The sequence below is a fragment of the Limulus polyphemus genome, unplaced genomic scaffold (assembly GCF_000517525.1).
Source record: "Limulus polyphemus unplaced genomic scaffold, Limulus_polyphemus-2.1.2 Scaffold3350, whole genome shotgun sequence".
Lineage (NCBI taxonomy): Eukaryota > Metazoa > Arthropoda > Merostomata > Xiphosura > Limulidae > Limulus > Limulus polyphemus.
In genome coordinates, this window is record NW_013668960.1 from 60,423 (window position 1) to 79,829 (window position 19,407).

At 34.7% G+C, this 19,407-nt stretch overlaps 1 protein-coding gene across 1 annotated transcript in view; it reads left to right on the forward strand.

Annotated features, from left to right (window-relative positions):
• Positions 1–15,929, forward strand: part of LOC106469195 (F-BAR and double SH3 domains protein 2-like) — a gene marked incomplete at its 5' end in the record, with an annotated part of 69,638 nt that extends 53,709 nt beyond the window's left edge. The window contains 3 exons of the mRNA XM_013929662.1: positions 1,301–1,565; positions 2,300–2,550; positions 14,880–15,929. Coding sequence (XP_013785116.1) covers positions 1,301–1,565; positions 2,300–2,550; positions 14,880–15,929 — 1,566 coding nt within the window. The remainder of the gene's footprint in view (positions 1–1,300; positions 1,566–2,299; positions 2,551–14,879) is intronic.
• Positions 15,930–19,407: the final 3,478 nt, after the last annotated feature.

The following is a 19,407-nucleotide window of genomic DNA, read 5'->3' on the forward strand; positions in this document are numbered from 1 at the left end:
AGATGGTTGGGTAAAGGTGAGAGTCTTTTGTGTAGAGTATTGAAATGTTGGAGAAGGAGATGGTTGGGTGAAGGTGAGAGTCTTTTGTGTAGAGTATTGAAATGTTGGAGACGGAGATGGTTGGGTGAAGGTGAGAGTCTTTTGTGTAGAGTATTGAAATGTTGGAGACGGAGACGGAGATGGTTGGGTGAAGGTGAGAGTCTTTTGTGTAGAGTATTGAAATGTGTAACTGGCAGTTATTCTTATACATTTGTTGGTTGTAACGGGTAACGATTGAGTGAAATAATGGATCTCTGGCAACTTACGTTTTCGTTATGTTTTTGTACAGCATTTATTTTTGATTTTAAGTGTACACTAGGTAACGGAAACTATTTGAAAAGAACGAGAGAAAGTTATTTTACATTTTATTTACATTGTTTGGTTGCTTGATATATAAAGTGTCTGAAAACAGATAACTGCCAGATTAGTGTAAATTTTGCAACCTTGTTGATAAAGTTTTCCATTTCAAGGGGGTGGGGGTGGCAATGAATGAAGGCGTTTCATTGACACGGAGGACCCTTTTGAAATAACTGGCATTTCACGTGAGCCATGAAGATGGGGCTTACATAGTACAGGCAATGTTAATACTAGGAGCTCACATAAGCCAGGAAGTTATTCAAGTTGGGGGGAAGGGGGCTCACATAAGTCAGGAAATTATTAAGGTTGGGGGAGGGTTCACATAAGTCAGGAAGTTATTCGAGTTGGGGGGAAGGGGGCTCACATAAGTCAGGAAATTATTAAGGTTGGGGGAGGGTTCACATAAGTCAGGAAGTTATTAAGGTTGGGGGAGGGTTCACATAAGCCAGGAAGTTATTCAAGTTGGGGGGAAGGGGGTTCACATAAGCCAGGAACTTATCATAGTGTTTTTTTATCGAGAGTTATCTTATAATTGTTTGTTTTGTTTTTGAATTTCACACAAAGCTACACGAGGGCTATCTGCGCTTGCCGTCCCTAATTTAGCAGTGAAAGACTAGAGGGAAGGCAGCTAGTCATCACCACCCACCGCCAACTCTCTGACTACCCTTTTACCAACGAATAGTGGAATTGACCGTCACATTATAATGACCCCACGGCTAAAAGGGCGAGCATGTTTGGTGGGACGAGGATTAGAACCGCGACCCTCAGATTGCGAGTCAAGCGCCCTAATCACCTGGTCATGCCGGGTCTTAAATCTGAAAGTGCAGTATTTCTGATGGGAGTAAATTGGTATTTCTGGTAACACTCATTTTGACAGATTTAACTTTGAGGTTTATGTTAACAGTTTACTAATATTGTTGCTGTTTCTCGCTCTTTGAAGGCACGGAATTACAGGGACGAGGAAGGCTACATTCCCCAGAACTACGTAGAAATAGCTGATGAGCAGGATTTTGTATCATCTATTCAGCCAGCACCCGCGTCTTTCTCATCCGTTGATTATACGTCCGAATCTTTTTCATCACCACCTGATAACACCCAAATAGATGGAGCCACCGACGATGTTGTTCCTGTTGATGAGCTTAACAACTCTCCTCCAGCGCTCTCTGGCGGTAAGCAGTATTATCCACATTACCAGCATTTAATCCCCATTTCCTATCTAAAGTGTTCTTCGGTAGAAGATAAAACGTAGATAACTTTGTAATGACGTAAAAAGAGTAACATGGCTAGAATAATATATTAAAAGAATCAAACACTGTTCGACACCGAAACCTATAAATCTACATATTAAAGATTTGAAGTAACAGAGTTTGGTATTACTGTTTTTTTTACGTATTCTTTATTACTCAGTAATGTGATTCAGAATTCATTAGCGGTAGTGAAGGTTAGCCTAACACATACTGAACCTGGTCCGTTAAGCCTAACCAATGGAACAACGTTTTTGATTTTTAGTAATCTAATTAATATTTGTTGAGTAATTTATATAATGTTTTTATATAACACTTCTTATTGGTCATTTTGATAGGTTCAGTTGCTATAGAGACAGTCCAGTTTTAACATGGGAAATTTTACAGCGCCATTTTTATGGAGTTGTTGACCCGAATTGCGGCGTTCCTGGTTTATTTGTTAGTTAGGCTTATTCTGTTGAACAACTTTGTAGTTATTATTCGATGACATCATCATAAAAGTGGCTCTGGTTACAAAAGTTAATTCCTAGTTTGAATATCGTCATTTTTGACAGTTTGGGTTAGTATCACAAATTCTCCTTAACTATAATTTATTATGGAAGAATTTGATATTCGATGAAAGTTGAAGCTTACATTTCTGGATTGATTTTTTTTTTCAGAGAGGTTTTGTCAGGCATTGTTTGACTATGAAGCTATGTGCGACGAAGAACTTAGTTTCACAGAGGGACAGATTATCCGAATCTCCAAAAAAGTTGTCCATGACGTCGACGATGGCTGGTGGGAAGGTGAGATCGATGGACGCTTTGGTATATTTCCATCACTTGTTGTCAAGGAGATCAAGGCCGATGAAGAATCACAGACACCTAGTGTTGGATTTGTTGATTTACAACTCATTCCCCTCCGTTCAAGGGTACACTGTCGTTGGATTTGTTGATTTACAACTCATTCCCCTCCGTTCAAGGGTACACTGTCGCTATTAATTCCTTCATCAATTTTTATACGCTAAAGTGATAAACTAAACGTCTTTGTAGTTTTAGTACAAAGCTCTGTCTATCCCTGGGGATTGAATCCGGGACTGTAAGTCTGTATACATACTGCTGACCCATTAAGGGGGAGGGACAACAAATTGAAAATGAGCAAACTCAGAACATGAAACAAAACTATTTCATGATTTTGACGTCGTTAACAACTTTAAACATGATAAAGAGAGACCGGAAAATTATGGGAGTGGTCCCAAAAATAGAAGCAGATCTAAAAACTAGAAAAAAATCACGTATGTATTCAGATCTGGAACTATGTCGAGATTTTTGCTTACGACAGTGTACCCTTGAACGGAGGGGAATGAGTTGTAAATCAACGAATCCAATTCTAAAAAATAGATTTTCTTTTTACTTAATTCTATAAATAAATGCACAAGAACATTACAATCCGTAATGATTAGAATGATTTGAATCACCAGTTGGATAACCTCGTTGTTATCGACATTTTCGGCCGTAAACCTCGCGAGTGTCGACCAAATTAAGAGACTTAGGTTACATTCTAAATTAATATACTATTTAATTAATGTTTGTAATTTAGCACAAAGATACACAATGGGCTATCTGTGTTCTGTCCAACCACGGGTATCGAAAACCGATTTCTAGCGTTATAAGTCCGCAGAGATACCGCTGTGCCACTGGGGAACATTAATATACTAAGCTAACACTTCAAAATAATATTTTTAAGTTTATAAAATACTTTAAAAGTTAGTTATGAATATTATAAACAATAAAATTTATGAAACTAACTTTATATAAAGGAGTAGGTCATTGGTCATTATTTATCTTAACCCTTAAAATGTAATTATTATTGTTCCTGATTTGTTATGTACATATAAAAATGAAGAACTTGTGTGTAAAAATTAAAAACAGGATGAAATTCATCAGCTCAACTCTAACTCTTTTCGGAGTTTGAAGACAGCATTAGTGCACAACTATAAGGTATTAGCGCATTGATGAGATGTAAAACGATCATTGTTATCATATTGATTATTAGATGTACTATAGAATGGGATTGTCCGGTGTATTGTTATTATTCTAAGACGGGTGGTTAAATTGTATTAGAAAATATGATTGGTGCCAGTGTATTGTTGCTGTAAAATATTGTTGTGGTTAACAAGCGTCTTCAAATTGGTTAGTCTGCTTGGATATTATGGTTTAAGACGACTTTATAGTGTTTTAAATAGGTTTATCACCTGTAATTGTTTTAAATGTGTTTTTTATGTAGAATGTACATTAAAGTACTTTTGTCGTAGGTTGAGTTAAACAATGTTTTGGCTAGATTGAATCATTTTAACTAGTTAAGTACTTTCTTTTCAGTTGTGTTAAACAGTGTTTTGACAAGATTGAATCATTTTAACTAGTTACGTACTTTCTTTATAGTTGTGTTAAACAGTGTTTTGGCTAGATTGAATCATTTTAACTAGTTACGTACTTTCTTTACAGTTGTGTTAAACAGTGTTTTGGCTAGATTGAATCATTTTAACTAGTTAAGTACTTTCTTTTCAGTTGTGTTAAACAGTGTTTTGGCTAGATTGAATCATTTTTAACCAGTTAAGTACTTTCTTTTCAGTTGTGTTAAACAGTGTTTTGACAAGATTGAATCATTTTAACTAGTTACGTACTTTCTTTACAGTTGTGTTAAACAGTGTTTTGGCTAGATTGAATCATTTTAACTAGTTAAGTACTTTCTTTTCATTTGTGTTAAACAGTGTTTTGACAAGATTGAATTACTTTTAACTAGTTAAGTACTTTATTTTGCTAGATTGAATCATTTTTAACTAGTTACGTACTTTCTTTACAGTTGTGTTAAACAGTGTTTGGGCTAGATTGAATTATTTTTAACTAGTTAAGTACTTTCTTTTCAGTTGTGTTAAACAGTGTTTTGGCAAGGTTGAATTATTTTTAACTAGTTAAGGACTTTCTTTTCAGTTGTGTTAAACAGTGTTTGGGCTAGATTGAATTATTTTTGACTAGTTAAGTACATTCTTTTCAGTTGTGTTAAACGACGTTTTGGCTAGATTGAATTACTTTTAACTAGTTAAGTACATTTTTTTCAGTTGTGTTAAACAGTGTTTGGGCTAGATTGAATTATTTTTGACTAGTTAAGTACATTCTTTTCAGTTGTGTTAAACAGTGTTTTGGCTAGATTTAGTGCTACTCGGCCTTTTTTATATATATTTTGCATTAAACAACAATTTTTATTTTCAATTTAAACGGCATTTTTGTTAGGTTATATTTTATGTGACCTTTTCGATTGGTTTAATATTGAATGACCTTTTGGAAGGTTGTGTGTTAAAACATCATATGAGTAGGTTGTATGTTAAATATTCGTTTAGTAAGTTGATATTAAATTGCCTTTTGGGTAGGTTCTATGTTAAATTACCTTTTGGGTAGGTTCCATGTTAAGTTACCTTTTGGGTAGGTTGTATGGTAAATATTCGTTTAGTAAGGTGATATTAAATTGCCTTTTGGGTAGGTTCTATGTTAAATTACCTTTTGGTAGGTTGTATGGTAAATGATCGTTTAGTAAGGTGATATTAAATTGCCTTTTGGGTAGGTTCTATGTTAAATTACCTTTTGGTAGGTTGTATGGTAAATGATCGTTTAGTAAGGTGATATTAAATTGCCTTTTGGGTAGGTTCTATGTTAAGTTACCTTTTGGGTAGGTTGTATGGTAAATATTCGTTTAGTAAGGTGATATTAAATTGCCTTTTGGGTAGGTTGTATGGTAAATGATCGTTTAGTAAGTTGATATTATATTATCTTTTGGGTAGGTTCTATGTTAAATTACCTTTTGGTAGGTTGTATAGTAAATATTCATTTAATAAGTTGATATTAAATTACCGTTTGGTAGATAGTTTGGTAAATGGTCACTTCTTTGAATGAGAGTTTAGCTAAGGTACACGTTTTAAGATCGCCATACGAGTTCTATGATGAGTTTTTGTCATTTATGAGTGTCATTCATCAATTGAATGCTGTTTTACTGACATTCTGCTTGGAAAGATGGTATCTCTAAAGAATCCTGTAAATTACCAATTATTTTCAAATCAGTCTTGTTTTGTAAAATACAAAGTTTATTGATGTTTTAGGATGTGGATACACCGACAGACAGTATTCCGCCCCCAAACTTCACTCCACCCAAACCCCAATTATTGTTACCACCAGCACAAGTCATTCTGACGCAACCAACTCCGGAAACCGAAACCAATGATGCTGGCACAAAATCAAAAGGTACAGTTTCATGATATCTATTCAGATCTTCACATTTAATATTTCTTTCATTTTTTTATTACATGCTTTTTAGAGCATAATGTGCGTGACTGATATTTCTAGCATACAAAGCGCATTTGTAACAAAAATAATTCTTGGTTTTTTAAGCACGAATCTAATCGTCATAAAATTTATTTTAATCTCGTGTTATGAACGCAGATTTTCCTTCATATTGTTTGTTAATTCATTCTGATTTTAAAATATTTTCCATCGCTTTATTGCATAAGATCATTTGTTTGTCTATAATCTCTACTGCAAATCCGTGAACCTTTGGTTAAATCCTTGATGTGACACGTGTCTGCTTCAATTTCCTTAATGTTTTTCAGTGCCACGAATTTGTGCTAACTGTAAGCCGTGTATTCAGCTCATGATTGTTTACTGAAATATTTCTGCTCAGTAAGGTATGTTAGTGTATCTATCCAATCACCATTTATATCTTTTGTAATCCTCCACTACTAAAAGAAAAAAAGTCCAATTCAGTATCTCATGTTAAATGAATGAATGTTTTGATTTTCAAACTTGTTTGCTATTTTAGAAATGAAATATAATTAAAGTAGATCAAAGTATTGAGAGTTTATTGTTGTTATTTTCATTTTCGGATGCAGATAATGACTAATTTACAAAATAAACGAAATTAGCTTGTTTGGGAACGTGCAAAATCAGTTATTTTATCGAAAGAGAGCAGGTCGTGTCATCCAGTAATACCAACGGTACATTATTTAGCGTTATAATCACCGTGTATGCTTTGAACCTGCATGCTGTGAGTTTTGTCTGTAACCAATGCTTTCTTCCATGTCCATTCTTCGTGACAGTGTCCGTCTTATACCACGATCCTGATTTCCAGCTAGAACTTACAAGTGGTCAGCAGGAGCAGTACAAGTGTCAGTTCTCGGCTTCCGAGAGCGAGTCTAGTGAACAGGAAATATCTGGTAGGAATAGACTTTACTGGGGTCTTCTGGAACATTCTTTGAGGGTCTACTAGTTTCAAATAAGCGTATTCCTTTTGGATTGGTTTCTGATTATGTTGAACCAAACTCGTCTTTAAGTTGCCATTTTGGTTGATGTTTTGAAGCTTCGGTTAATTGACTTGTTTCTATATTATCATTTTTTCCCTTTACATCTCCCGTTTTCCTTCTGTTCTGATCTAATGTTTTGGTTGCTTGGCGACTTTGGTTTAGTTTCCTTTTCAGTAATTAATGTTTTGTTTGCCACACTTTATTTGCACTGTTTATGGTTCACATTCATTCTTAGTCTGTCGCACAGACTCTTAGTTTTTAATATCGGTTTGGTAGGCCTATTGAAACTTTTATTTTGTTCTGTTACCTACATTCGTGCGGCACGCTGCTTTTATAAACTTATTTTATTATTAACTTTTCGTCGATTTTCCAATCTGGCATGAAACTTTTTAAAACCTAAATTTGATAAAGTTTCAGTTTTAATAACATAAATGAATACAGAATGATATTACGTATAAAGGTGTAAGATTATTATAATCTTGTATGAAATTCGAAGAATACTTGGGTTTTTATTATTTGAGAATATAATGTGTTTAAGTAAACAGAATATTCTACATTCATGAAACATTCTTGACAGAAAAACTCCTGATAGAGTTCTTATAAAGATATCACTAACGTTTCTAGTCGCAACATCACTCTGACTGTTGAACTGGTTTCATTGGATTATGGCTTCAGTCTATTAATAACGAGTTTCTCAATAAGTAAGTGTCACCCAGTGGGACAGTGGTAATTCTTCGGAGTTGCAATTCCACAGTCAGGGGTTCAATTTCCCTTGGTGGACACAGCAAATAGCCCGATTTGGCTTTTCTACAACAAAACACACAAATGCAATACATGGGTTTTTGTAGCATTTCCTCACAAAAGCACAATACAGGGTGTCCAAAACGTCTGGAACCATAGGCATTTGATGAATTTTTACAGAATGTGTTCAACATGCTGCCCATGTAATTCAAAACAAATTTGGAGACAGTATTTATATTCTCTTTGAACACTGCGAAGCATATTTGTGTCATTGTCAATGGTCCAACACTCTACATGAATTATTTGTTTCAGATGTTTGGTGTCCATGATCTTTCTCTTTTTACATACGTGTCTTTAGCTGTCCCCAGAAAAAGAAATCCATGGGAGTCAAGTCCAAAGATCTTGGGGCCACTTCCTGGGGACCATGTCTGCCAATCCAACGTCCTGGGAAGGTGACATTCAACCAAGACCTGAAATTAAGGAAAGCTGCAAATCACCTGTGGTTCCAGACTTTTCAAACACCCTGTAATATAAAATTCACATAAGAATATCGACGAAAACACCATCTTGTTTTGCTGGATACATTAATATCAAATGGTAATGGCAGGTTTTAATACCATTAAAAGAAAACATTTACTGGTTTTTATTTTAATTTTGACATATTTGTCTTGGAATTGTTGAAAGCAAATGTTTATTCATCGAACTTATAAGATCTACAGCACGTATAAATATGAAACGTTCGAGAATGTTAAAATGGCTTCCCACATAATGTTGTTGATGAATATTTTGGTAAGATAAAATATCTTAGTTAAAATGTTCATAAACAGTCAGTGTCAATAACATTGCCATACTCTATCAAATGTGTATCAAGTGTAACAAATCAGTTGTGTGCACTTATCCACATATTAATATAATAGTTATCTTTAAACTTTGTTGTAGCTTACAAAATGTTGTGGAGGCTCAAAGGTAAGATATACCACTTTGAAAATATTTAATATTGTGTATGAATTTGAATGTTGTTCATGGAACTCTAGGTACATCTGATCCACCGCTAGGTGGCTACAAACACACATAAAAGAACATGCAAATTTGATGGCCAATAACATATGTTCTCAGCAAATACAATGTAGCAGTATTTTACAAAGAGACTTTTAATTAATAAATTGAGGCAGTAAGTCAATGAAAAGAGTTCAACAGCTGAATGACTGCTGTGAATATGAAGAAAAGTTGTCTGAAGTCTTCAAGTAACTGTCTACTACACCAGGGGTTCCCAAACTGCCTCAGCACAAGAACCCCCTCCCTTAGAACATTCCGCATCCTGACTGGGAACCCTTTCCAATGAATTCATATTTACTGAGTACCTTAACAGTGTTGTGTATTTGCTACAGCCCCCCCTGCAGTCCTCAGTTTGAGAACCCTTGTACTAGATAGTTTAGTTGCTTCACCTTTTTGCAGCAAAAATTAAGAATTTCATTCATTAATTTATTAATGTTAACATTACTATTAAGAATAACTCCTAGTATAACTTGTGTTTCCCTCCTCTCCTCCTTCAGAAGACTTAATTACATCAACATATACTTTAAACTATGGTTTCTTAAAAATTACATTAAATTCGATTTTTCTAGACAACAAAAATGTTTTTGAAGGGATTTACCCTATTTTTTTATTTTCTAATTGTGGCTTCAACTAAACTTGTTTTCCATTATCCCTCTGCTTGTCTGTGTTTGATTCTCTTGCTTCTGCTACTCCTTACAAGCCTCCCTTCCAGGATTGGAAAATTATGCTCCATTGGTGTCCAGTCCTGATAGCCCTACACGTGTTGTGGTAAGTACAAACTGGAAGGTCATGCGTAAAGCAGTATGAAAAAATGAATCCAGAGATGTTAATTAACAAAAGTTCGTAATCACAGTATCATTCTGTATTAAGCTTTTACAATTTGATATTGTGACAAGGAAAATATTTTTATTACACCATGTAATATTAAAAGGATACAACAAATAATTACCACAATAGTACAAAAATTAGTTCAGAAATAATAATTTATACCTTAGGTTGTTTGATATGCTCGTTATAGAATTTTTCATATAAAGCTGACTCTCTTCCCGTAGCAGTCTCTAATTTTAAACCGATAGACTGGAGAGAAAGCAGCTAGTCAATGGCACTTTCCACCAACTCTTGGGCTACTTTTATTTGACCGAATATGTTTGTCACTCTTATAAGCGTATCCAAAGTGCTAATCACATTTCTATGGTAACTGGAAGCGAACCATGAATTTTCAGATTCACATTCTAGGTGTGCTGACTACTAGGCCACACCTGACCCATATCATTTTAATACATATTTATTTCTATAGTGATGTTTGGCATAGTGGTTATAAGTATAAGATTTACAGAAGAAGCAGAGTTGCTGTCTCCAGAGCTATGTTAGGGAAACACAAGGATCTATTGCTCGTCTATTGTCATTTCCGTAAAATACATGCGTTTTGGAATTCCAGGAAGGAAATGTTTGTTTATATAGTAATTAAAAGTGGCAGTTTGAAATGTAGCAAACTGTCGTTCTAAGCCTACTAGGCTTGGAATGCTTTTCTGGATGTTTAATTTTGAATATTTTCTTTAACTACCCTTCATAAACGTACAAGCCAATTTTGATAGGCTTTGTTAAGACAAGGTTGGACAAGAGATTTTTATGATTTAACTGTCTTATTAAATAAGATACATTTCACTAAAATATCAGGTATAATCATTAAAAGTTATCAAGCTCCTCAGTTCTTATACTGCTTAAGTTCAGGGTTTCATCCTTACAGTGGACACAACTGACAAACTGAAACTGAGAAAACATAAATATCATGGAATGTTTAACGATTTTTTTTCCAAGCACACACACACACACACACACACACACCTGCCTGTGGGCTGTCGATTAATCACAGTGTTTTTTGGAATGTCTTCGAAATGCACCAGAAGGTTGTTAATTTTTATTGAGTTATTTTCATAAATGAATGGATTTCATCTGTTCAGAAATTAAAAAGTTAAAATTTGTAAAATGATATAAGTATTCTCTAAGAAATCTAACCAACTGACGTTACAGAACTCTTTCAATTTAGGCAATTCAAGTCACTATAGCTATGATGTTACATAACTCTTTCAATTTAGGCAATTCAAGTCACTATAGCTATGATGTCACATAACTCTTTCAATTTAGGCAATTCAAGTCACTATAACTATGACGTTACATAACTTTCAATTTAGGTAATTCAAGTCACTATAGCTATGACATTACATAACTCTTTCAATTCAGATAATTCAAGTCACTATAGCTATGACGTTACATAACTCTTTTAATTCAGGCAATTCAAGTCACTATAACCTGAATTGAAAGAGTTATGTAACGTCATAGTAATTCAAGTCACTATAGCTATGACGTTATATAACTCTTTCAATTTAAGCAATTCAAGTCACTATAGCTATGACATTACGTAACTCTTTCGATTCAGGTAATTCAAGTCACTATAGCTATCTCGCACCGTCTTTTTCAGTTTAAAAAGTGGAACAATATAACTACATTAACAGAACTGACTTTATGTACATCAATGATGACTGTTCAGATAGGTGTAGTTTTTTTACCGGTTCTTTAACACTAATTTCATTACTACAGTTTTGAAAGCTTTGTTGCTGCCAAAGTATTGTATAACTATTGTTCTTTTCATCATTTATAACAAATCAGGCAGATATATTCTTTACTTTGGAAAATAAAAATCATGAGACAGTTACATTGGCTCATTTATTTCTAACTCTCCTGGACAGAATCTAATGTCACTGAATAATGTTAGTCATCAAATTATGTATTTCATAAAATTTAATATTAACAATAGTCTAGTATATGAACTAACCCTATCTATTCAAATGTGCATGGTGGTGTTCTGATTTATATCCAGGGACAAGTGCTAGTATTTCACCATGTGCGTGTAAAATTGCCATAAGTGATAATTTTTCCAAAACTGAAATGTGCAGTACAAGTAAATTAATATGTGCTCTATAATTCAAGTAAAAAGCAGTGTTTTTTTGTGGTTGTTTTTTAGTATTTCATCAACCTTTTTGTGATAAATAAAATTTGTTTTCTCAGTGAAGTTCTGTAGAGAAAAAATGTGCACTTTTTACTTACTATGGTTATGTTTACCAAGTGTCTGTCTGCTTGTTGAAGTGTTTTACATACTATAATTATATTTACCAAGTGTCAGTCTGCTTGTTGAAGTGTTTTTACATACTATAATTATGTTTACCAAATGTCTGTCTGCTTGTTTAAGTGTGTTTACTTACTTTAGTTATATTTACCAAGTGTCTGTCTATTTGTTCAAGTGTTTTACTTACTATAGTTTTGTTTACCAAGTGTCAGTCTGCTTGTTGAAGTGTTTTTATTTATTATTGGTCTACCAAGTGTCTGCTTGCTTAAGTGTTTTTACTTACTATAGTTATGTTTACCAAGTGTCAGCCTGCTTGTTGAAGTGTTTTTACTTACTATAGATATATTTACCAAGTGTCTGTCTGCTTTTTGAAGTGTTTTTACTTACTATAGTTATATTTACCAAGTGTCAGCCTGCTTGTTGAAGTGTTTTTACTTACTTTAGTTATATTTACGAAGTGTCAGCCTGCTTTTTCAAGTGTTTTTAATTACTATAGTTATTTTTACCAAGTGTCAGTCTGCTTTTTCAAGTGTTTTTACTTACTATAGTTAAATTTACCAAGTGTCAGCCTGCTTGTTGAAGTGTTTTTACTTACTTTAGTTATATTTACCAAGTGTCAGCCTGCTTGTTGAAGTGTTTTCACTTACTATAATTATATTTACCAAGTGTCTGTCTGCTTGTTGAAGTGTTTTTACTTACTATAGTTATATTTACCAAGTGTCTGTCTGCTTGTTGAAGTGTTTTTACTTACCATAGTTACATTTACCCAGTGTCTATCTACTTCTTCAATTTGTTTTACTTGCTATAGTTATGTTTACCAAGTGTCTGTCTACTTGTTTAAGTATTTTACATACTGTTGTTTTGTTTATCAAGTGACTAGCTGCTTGTTCAAGTGTTTTACTTTGCTTGTTCAAGTTTTTTTCGTATATAAATTTTATGGTCTTTGTTAAAGATTAAAGTGAACTAAGTATAAAAGAACAACTGTAAATTACAATAAATGATTAATGAATTTATAATGCCTAATAACTTAATGTTTAAGTTGAAGATTAACCATTATAAACTATGTTAAAGTAACGAAAGTCTGTTATTCTAATGTTTCTCTTGTACGTGCACCCATAATAATATTTGATGAGAAGTCTTGTGTCTTTATACGTATATACTAACCTACCAAAAGTCATGTGACACAGGTAGTTATTAATAAAACATGTCCTTATTCCAAGAAATTAATAGTCTTTTGGCCTTGACTGCTTCAACGTGGAAGACTGTGTACTAATTTCTGGTAGAAAGTTGGTGGTACTGTGCTCCACTCCTCCTTTAAAGCATTAGGAAGCTCCATTACTGAAGAGAGCCATCTTGGCCTTGCCCTGATTCTGCATTCCAGTTCATCCCAAAGATGTTCTATCGGGTTGAGTTTGGGGCTCTGTGCTGGCCACTGCAATGTTCCGATGTTATTTTCTTCAAACCACGCGTTCACAATCCTTGCTTTGTGACATGGAGCATTATCATGTTGGAAGGTGTAAGGGCCAGTACCATAAAATTGTCACAATGTAGGACACACAGAATTGTTCAGAACATTAATGTTGGACTCGGCATTTATGGATTCATGCACTGCGACCAGTGGACCTAGTCCATACACGAGAAGCACACCCAGACCATGATACCACCAGCTCCAAACTTTACTGTTGTGACAACACACTCAGGTAATAAGCATTTTCCAGGCATCATCCATACCTAAACATGTTCATCAGAGTGAAAGAGCGTGTAGCGTGACTCGTTGCTCCATAGGACCTATTTCCATTGATCCACGGTCCAGGTTCGATGTGCTTTGCCCTCTGACAATCGGCAGTGTGCATTTGTTTTTATCATCAATGGCTTGTGGGCTGCAGCTCTTCCATGAAAATTCATGGCATGCAGCTCTCGACGTGTCATGGAAACACTTATAGATTGCCTGTGGCTGCTTGCATATCCAAACACACATTCTTTAGAGTCTGATGGCAAGGTGAGGTAACCAGCCTTTTCAAGACGCGTCGGCTCCTATCAGTCAGTATTTTACGGCTACCTGTTGTTTCTTGCTCATTGTTACCGGTGGACTTCTATTTCTTCAGCACGTTGCCAATTGTCGACCTAGTAGTATTTAATTTTTGCAATAGCACGTACAGACATTTTCCCCAAATGACATCCAATTATCCTTCCCTTCTGAAACTCTGTTAGATCTTTCCGAGTACTTATTGTTCGGCGTACAAGTTCGAAATGACTTCCGAGCGAACCGCTGATCATCCTTATAGGCCAAACTATTTGCATATTTCGTCATCACAACCATTTTCTTGCAATGAAAGGTGCATCCCATGACTTTTGGCAGAATAGTGTATATGTGTTTTTTTTGGGGGGGGGGCATCTCCTGATAAACTAGAACAAAAGAAAAGAAAAAAGTAATCCAGGGAGATAATAAAAATCACTTTTATGATGTACCCAAGAAATAATGATGTTCACTATTTACTAAGTTTTTTGTTATTTTTATGCTTTGGAGCATCTTGTTGTGGATAATGGGGTTTTAGAATAGCCAGTATAAGAAATATACGAATAATATCGAATATTATCAAGAGGGAATTCATTATAAGCTCAAGTGCATGCAATGATAAAAAGAGTTGGGAAAGAAAAGCTTAAGATGAATATTACAAGAAAAATTTCACTGTAGCCTTTAGTATTAGCAATATCACAAACATAGAAAATTAAAATGCAGATTCCAGGAGGGAATTAGAAAAGGAATTTCCCTGGAGAATAAATCTTCATAAAATTTTACCAGTTTTGATGTTCTGTAGTCACCATTAAAACTGAAATACTTAAATGACTTATGTAGATTAATAATTACATTAGAGGGTAAAACATGGAGTAAGTTTGGTTTCATCTGACCCATTTAAGCACTTTCACCTCAAAAATTCAGTTGCACTTAGTGGTTATATTTGTTGTGATTCTTTTTTTTTCTTTTATATAGCTAAACGAAAGTCTGGAATCTTTTCAAAACTCTTTTGAAGCAGTCACTCAGGAGTTACAGAAACCCCTTCAACAACCAGCCATTGTTGTGGAATATGCCATAGAAAACCAAGACATTGGCCAATTACAAAGTTCCAGAACAGAAGGAGACATTCCTCCAGTTGAACAAGATGACACTATAGAATCTACATCTGACCAGGATATTATAGCATTACAAAGCACCAAAACAGAAGGAGACATTCCTCCAGTTGAACAAGATGACGCTATAGAATCTACATCTGAACAGGATATTATAGTATTACAAAGCTTCAAAACAGAAGGAGACATTCCTCCAGTTGAACAAGATGATACTATAGAATCTCCATCTGACCAGGATATTATAGCATTACAAAGTTCCAAAACAGAAGGAGACATCCCTCCAGTTCATCAAAGTGACCCAATAGAATCCACAGATGATCAAGATGTATGTCAAATACAGCATTTCAGGACAGAAGAAGACAATCCTTTGGTTAATCAAAATTATTATACATATTCTACTGCAGACCAAGATGTTAGCCAAGAACAGAGTTCGAGAACTGAAGAAGACGTTCCCCCGATTGAACAAAATGACTGTATAGATTCTACAGCTGACCAAGATGCTAGCCAAGAACAGAGTTCCAGGACCGAAGAAGACATTATTCCAGATCAACAAGATGACCATATAGATTCTACAACTGACCAGGATGTTAGCCAAGAACAGAGTTCTAGAACCGAAGAGGACGCTCCTCCGATTGAACAAGATGACCCTATGGATTCTATAGCTGACCACGATATTATCCAACAAGAGAGTTCCAGAATCGAAGAAGATGTTTCTCCGGTTGAACAAGATGACCATATGGATTCTGCAACAGTGGCAAATCATAACGTTAGGAATGTAGATAAAGAAGTTCAGGAATATAAAAGTGAAGGTTTTTCACAAGATGGTGTTCTATGTCAAGCATCCACTGAACTTACTGATAGTGTTGAGAACAACGGATCTATAAAAGATACAGAAGTCACACACAACATATAAAAGTCAGGGAAGATTGGTAAAGCAATCTCAAGAACGTTAAGCCTTTCATGTTTGGTAGTTGATGTGTTAATATTACATATCATCGGTAGGCATATTATTTATCTCAACCATTTAGATTAGTCATAAATTTCCTCTCACGTTAAAGTTATTACGCACTTTAGATTGTATCATTCTCTTTATCGCACGTAGATCTAGGCTTAAATAGTATCAAGTCATAAGAGCTAGGCTTAAACTTTGCCAAACTGTATAGACATCAAGAAATTGTCGTAGTTGGATAAAGGGCCCATTTTTTTAATTCCTTTAAACTTTTATGCTTAAAAATAATTCAGGCTAATAGCAACAGGGAAATGCTGAGTTTAACTTTGTAATTGTAGTGGAATATTGTGTAAGCAACTTGCAAGCTTTTAAATCTCAATTATAATCTAATAATTGAGAAACTAGAATAATAGCAAGCGATAAAATTTATCTTTTAGTAACTTCGATACTTTCTTAATAATCGTCTTCTGCCTGTTTCACATTAACTATATCTGGTATTTTCAGTATTTTGTCCGTTCCCAAACATGGAGGTTTATTCATATAGAAGTGTGTGTGTGTATTAATACATAATGTAAAAATGAGAAGAATGAATACGGTAAACAACAGGACTCTGATTAATATATACCATTTGTATATTTGTAAGTATAAAATAATTTAAACTGACCAGAAGGTTTTCTAGTCTTTATAACATTTAATGCCAGTAAAAAAGTGATGTTTACTTCATTTTTGCTATATTTGTTATCGATGTAGTTCGTGCCATAATGAATCTTGTATGTTAAACATTACGTAGTTTACGGTAAGATTATGTTTATAACACAACAAGGCTGCAAAGATTACGGGACTGAACCATCTAAAGGTAGAAATCGGGAAAGGTGTTCATTTTAAAAGAAATATCTTTCTTATGTAGTATATGTAAACAGTAAATTATTTTGTTCCTCCCCAAGGCTTGATTTCTTTTTGTGAATGAAAGGATTTGTGTAGAAGGCGCCAACCCTTTTACTGTTGGCTTGTTCATAGTACCAGTTCATCTTCCTAAGCCTCTAATACTTACCTAAGAAGCTTTTATACTGAAATCCCTTAAATATGTGCTTGTTCATAGTACCTGCTCGTCCTTCTATGTCGCTAGTACCCATCTAAGAAGCTTTTATACCGAAATCCCTTAAATATGTGCTTGTTCATAGTACCTGCTCGTCCTTCTATGTCGCTAGTACCCACCTAAGAAACGTCTTTCAGAACTCCTTAACAATGGGCTTGTTCATAGTATCAGCTCGTCCTTCTAAGTCACTAATACCCACCTAAGAAACATTTCCAGAACCCCTTAACAATGGGCTTGTTCATACTATCAGCTCGTCCTTCTAAGTCACTAGTACCCACCTGAGAAATATTTCCAGAACCCCTTAACAATGGGCTTGTTCATAGTATCAGCTCGTCCTTCTATGTCACTAGTACCCACCTGAGAAACATTTCCAGAACCCCTTAACAATGGGCTTGTTCATAGTATCAGCTCGTCCTTCTAAGTCACTAGTACCAACCTGAGAAATATTTCCAGAACCCCTTAACAATGGGCTTGTTCATAGTATCAGCTCGTCCTTCTAAGTCACAAGTACCCACCTAAGAAGCTTTTTTTTTCTTTTCCTTGCGTGAAAATAACATATATATACATGTAGATGTTTAACCTTTCTCAAGACATCATCATCATTCTGATTTTCACGTATTCTTGTGTATGCCTCTTTTTACCCATTTATTTGTTAAAAACGTGCACAATTAAAGTAGCTAGTTGCTGTATTTTGTACATGTGTTAATACCCGATTTTTTTGACATTGATAAAAAGGGTACAAAGATAGCTCTTGTGTTTTTTGTTTGTTTATTTTGAAGTAGTAATGAGCTAATAGTACTGTGGCTTTCTGTTGTGAGTGCTATTACTAATCCTTTGTTTCGGTCAGGTGTGTCTTGTAATATGGGATAAGTTGGTGATATGGCACGATACTAATGCCCTGTTGCCATTGCCTGGCTTAGTTGTGCACAATAATTATTTATGTTGGGTTTAACTAGTTTATTTAATATAACAGACTGTGAAGCGTTCAGGGAATCGAACTCTTGATTGTCATGATAAGTGACCTATTTTGATTATTCTTATATTAGCGACTTTGTCTCGCCGAACCGGGTTTGAAACTCGGTCAACCTAACTAGAAACACTTTAAAAAAATTAAAACCTTTATTGATTGACTGTGAGAATAATTGTGAATTATCGATGTTAGACTGTCTTTTCTAACATATAGTAAATATTTGTATTATAAATCTATAACTGAGCAGTATCCGATGGTTTTCTGCTAGCTCATTTAGTGTGATATGAATAAGTTGCAGACGTTTTTAGTGTACAGAGTGACTTGTGAATAATGTGTTTTAGCATACAGAGTGACTTGTGAATAATGTGTTTTAGTGTACAGAGTGACTAGTGAATAATGTGTTTTACTGTACAGAATGACTTGTGAATAATGTGTTTTAGCGTACAGAGTGACTTGTGAATAATGTGCATTTTTTGCACTAGATAGACTTGTTTTAGTTCATTTTATTATGTAACACAAAGTAAATAGCCTAACGTTTTGTTTCCCCGAAAGGGGGCCGAATCGAAAGCCGCCTGGAGGGGTCACCTGTTTTAACCACTCGCACCAGTAGTGGGTTGTCTGTTAGTCAGTAAATCATGCGCATGCAATGACTCACGAGAATAATTATTCATTCTGTAGGCTACAACACAGCATGACATATGAACTTCAAAAACAAGAAATACAAATATTTGCTGCTCTTAAGTTTGGTTTTATTTACTCTTGAAATAGAACACTTCCGGGGACCCTGCGGAAGTACACCTAGTATCTAGTATTGTGTGTTACAAAACGTTAATCTTAAGTGTTTGGTAACAAATATCGTGGTACTATGAGTAAATATAGAAGTACGATATGAAATGTTATGCGGTACGAAAATTAATAGCCTACATAATGCGTGTCAAGTCTTGAAATACAAAATGAATAGTCTTTTTCTTGTCCTCTCACTTTTGCAGTAAAAGTAGTTAGGGTGTTTGATTCGTGGTACACAATGTATAGCTTGCATTTATATTATTGATTGAAAATTCTATAATTGTGGTACATAATTAGTGGTTTATGTTGGTGGTGTAGAATAAATAGCCAGTGTTTGTAGTACAGAATGAATTCTATGTGCTTGTGATACAGAAAATATGGTTTGTGTTGCTGGTGTAGAATAAATAGCCAGTGTTTGTAGTACAGAATGAATTCTGTGTGCTTGTGATACAGAATGGTTTGTGTTGGTGGTGTAGAATAAATAGCCAGTGTTTGTAGTACAGAATGAATTCTGTGTGCTTGTGATACAGAATGGTTTGTGTTGGTGGTGTAGAATAAATAGCCAGTGTTTGTAGTACAGAATGAATTCT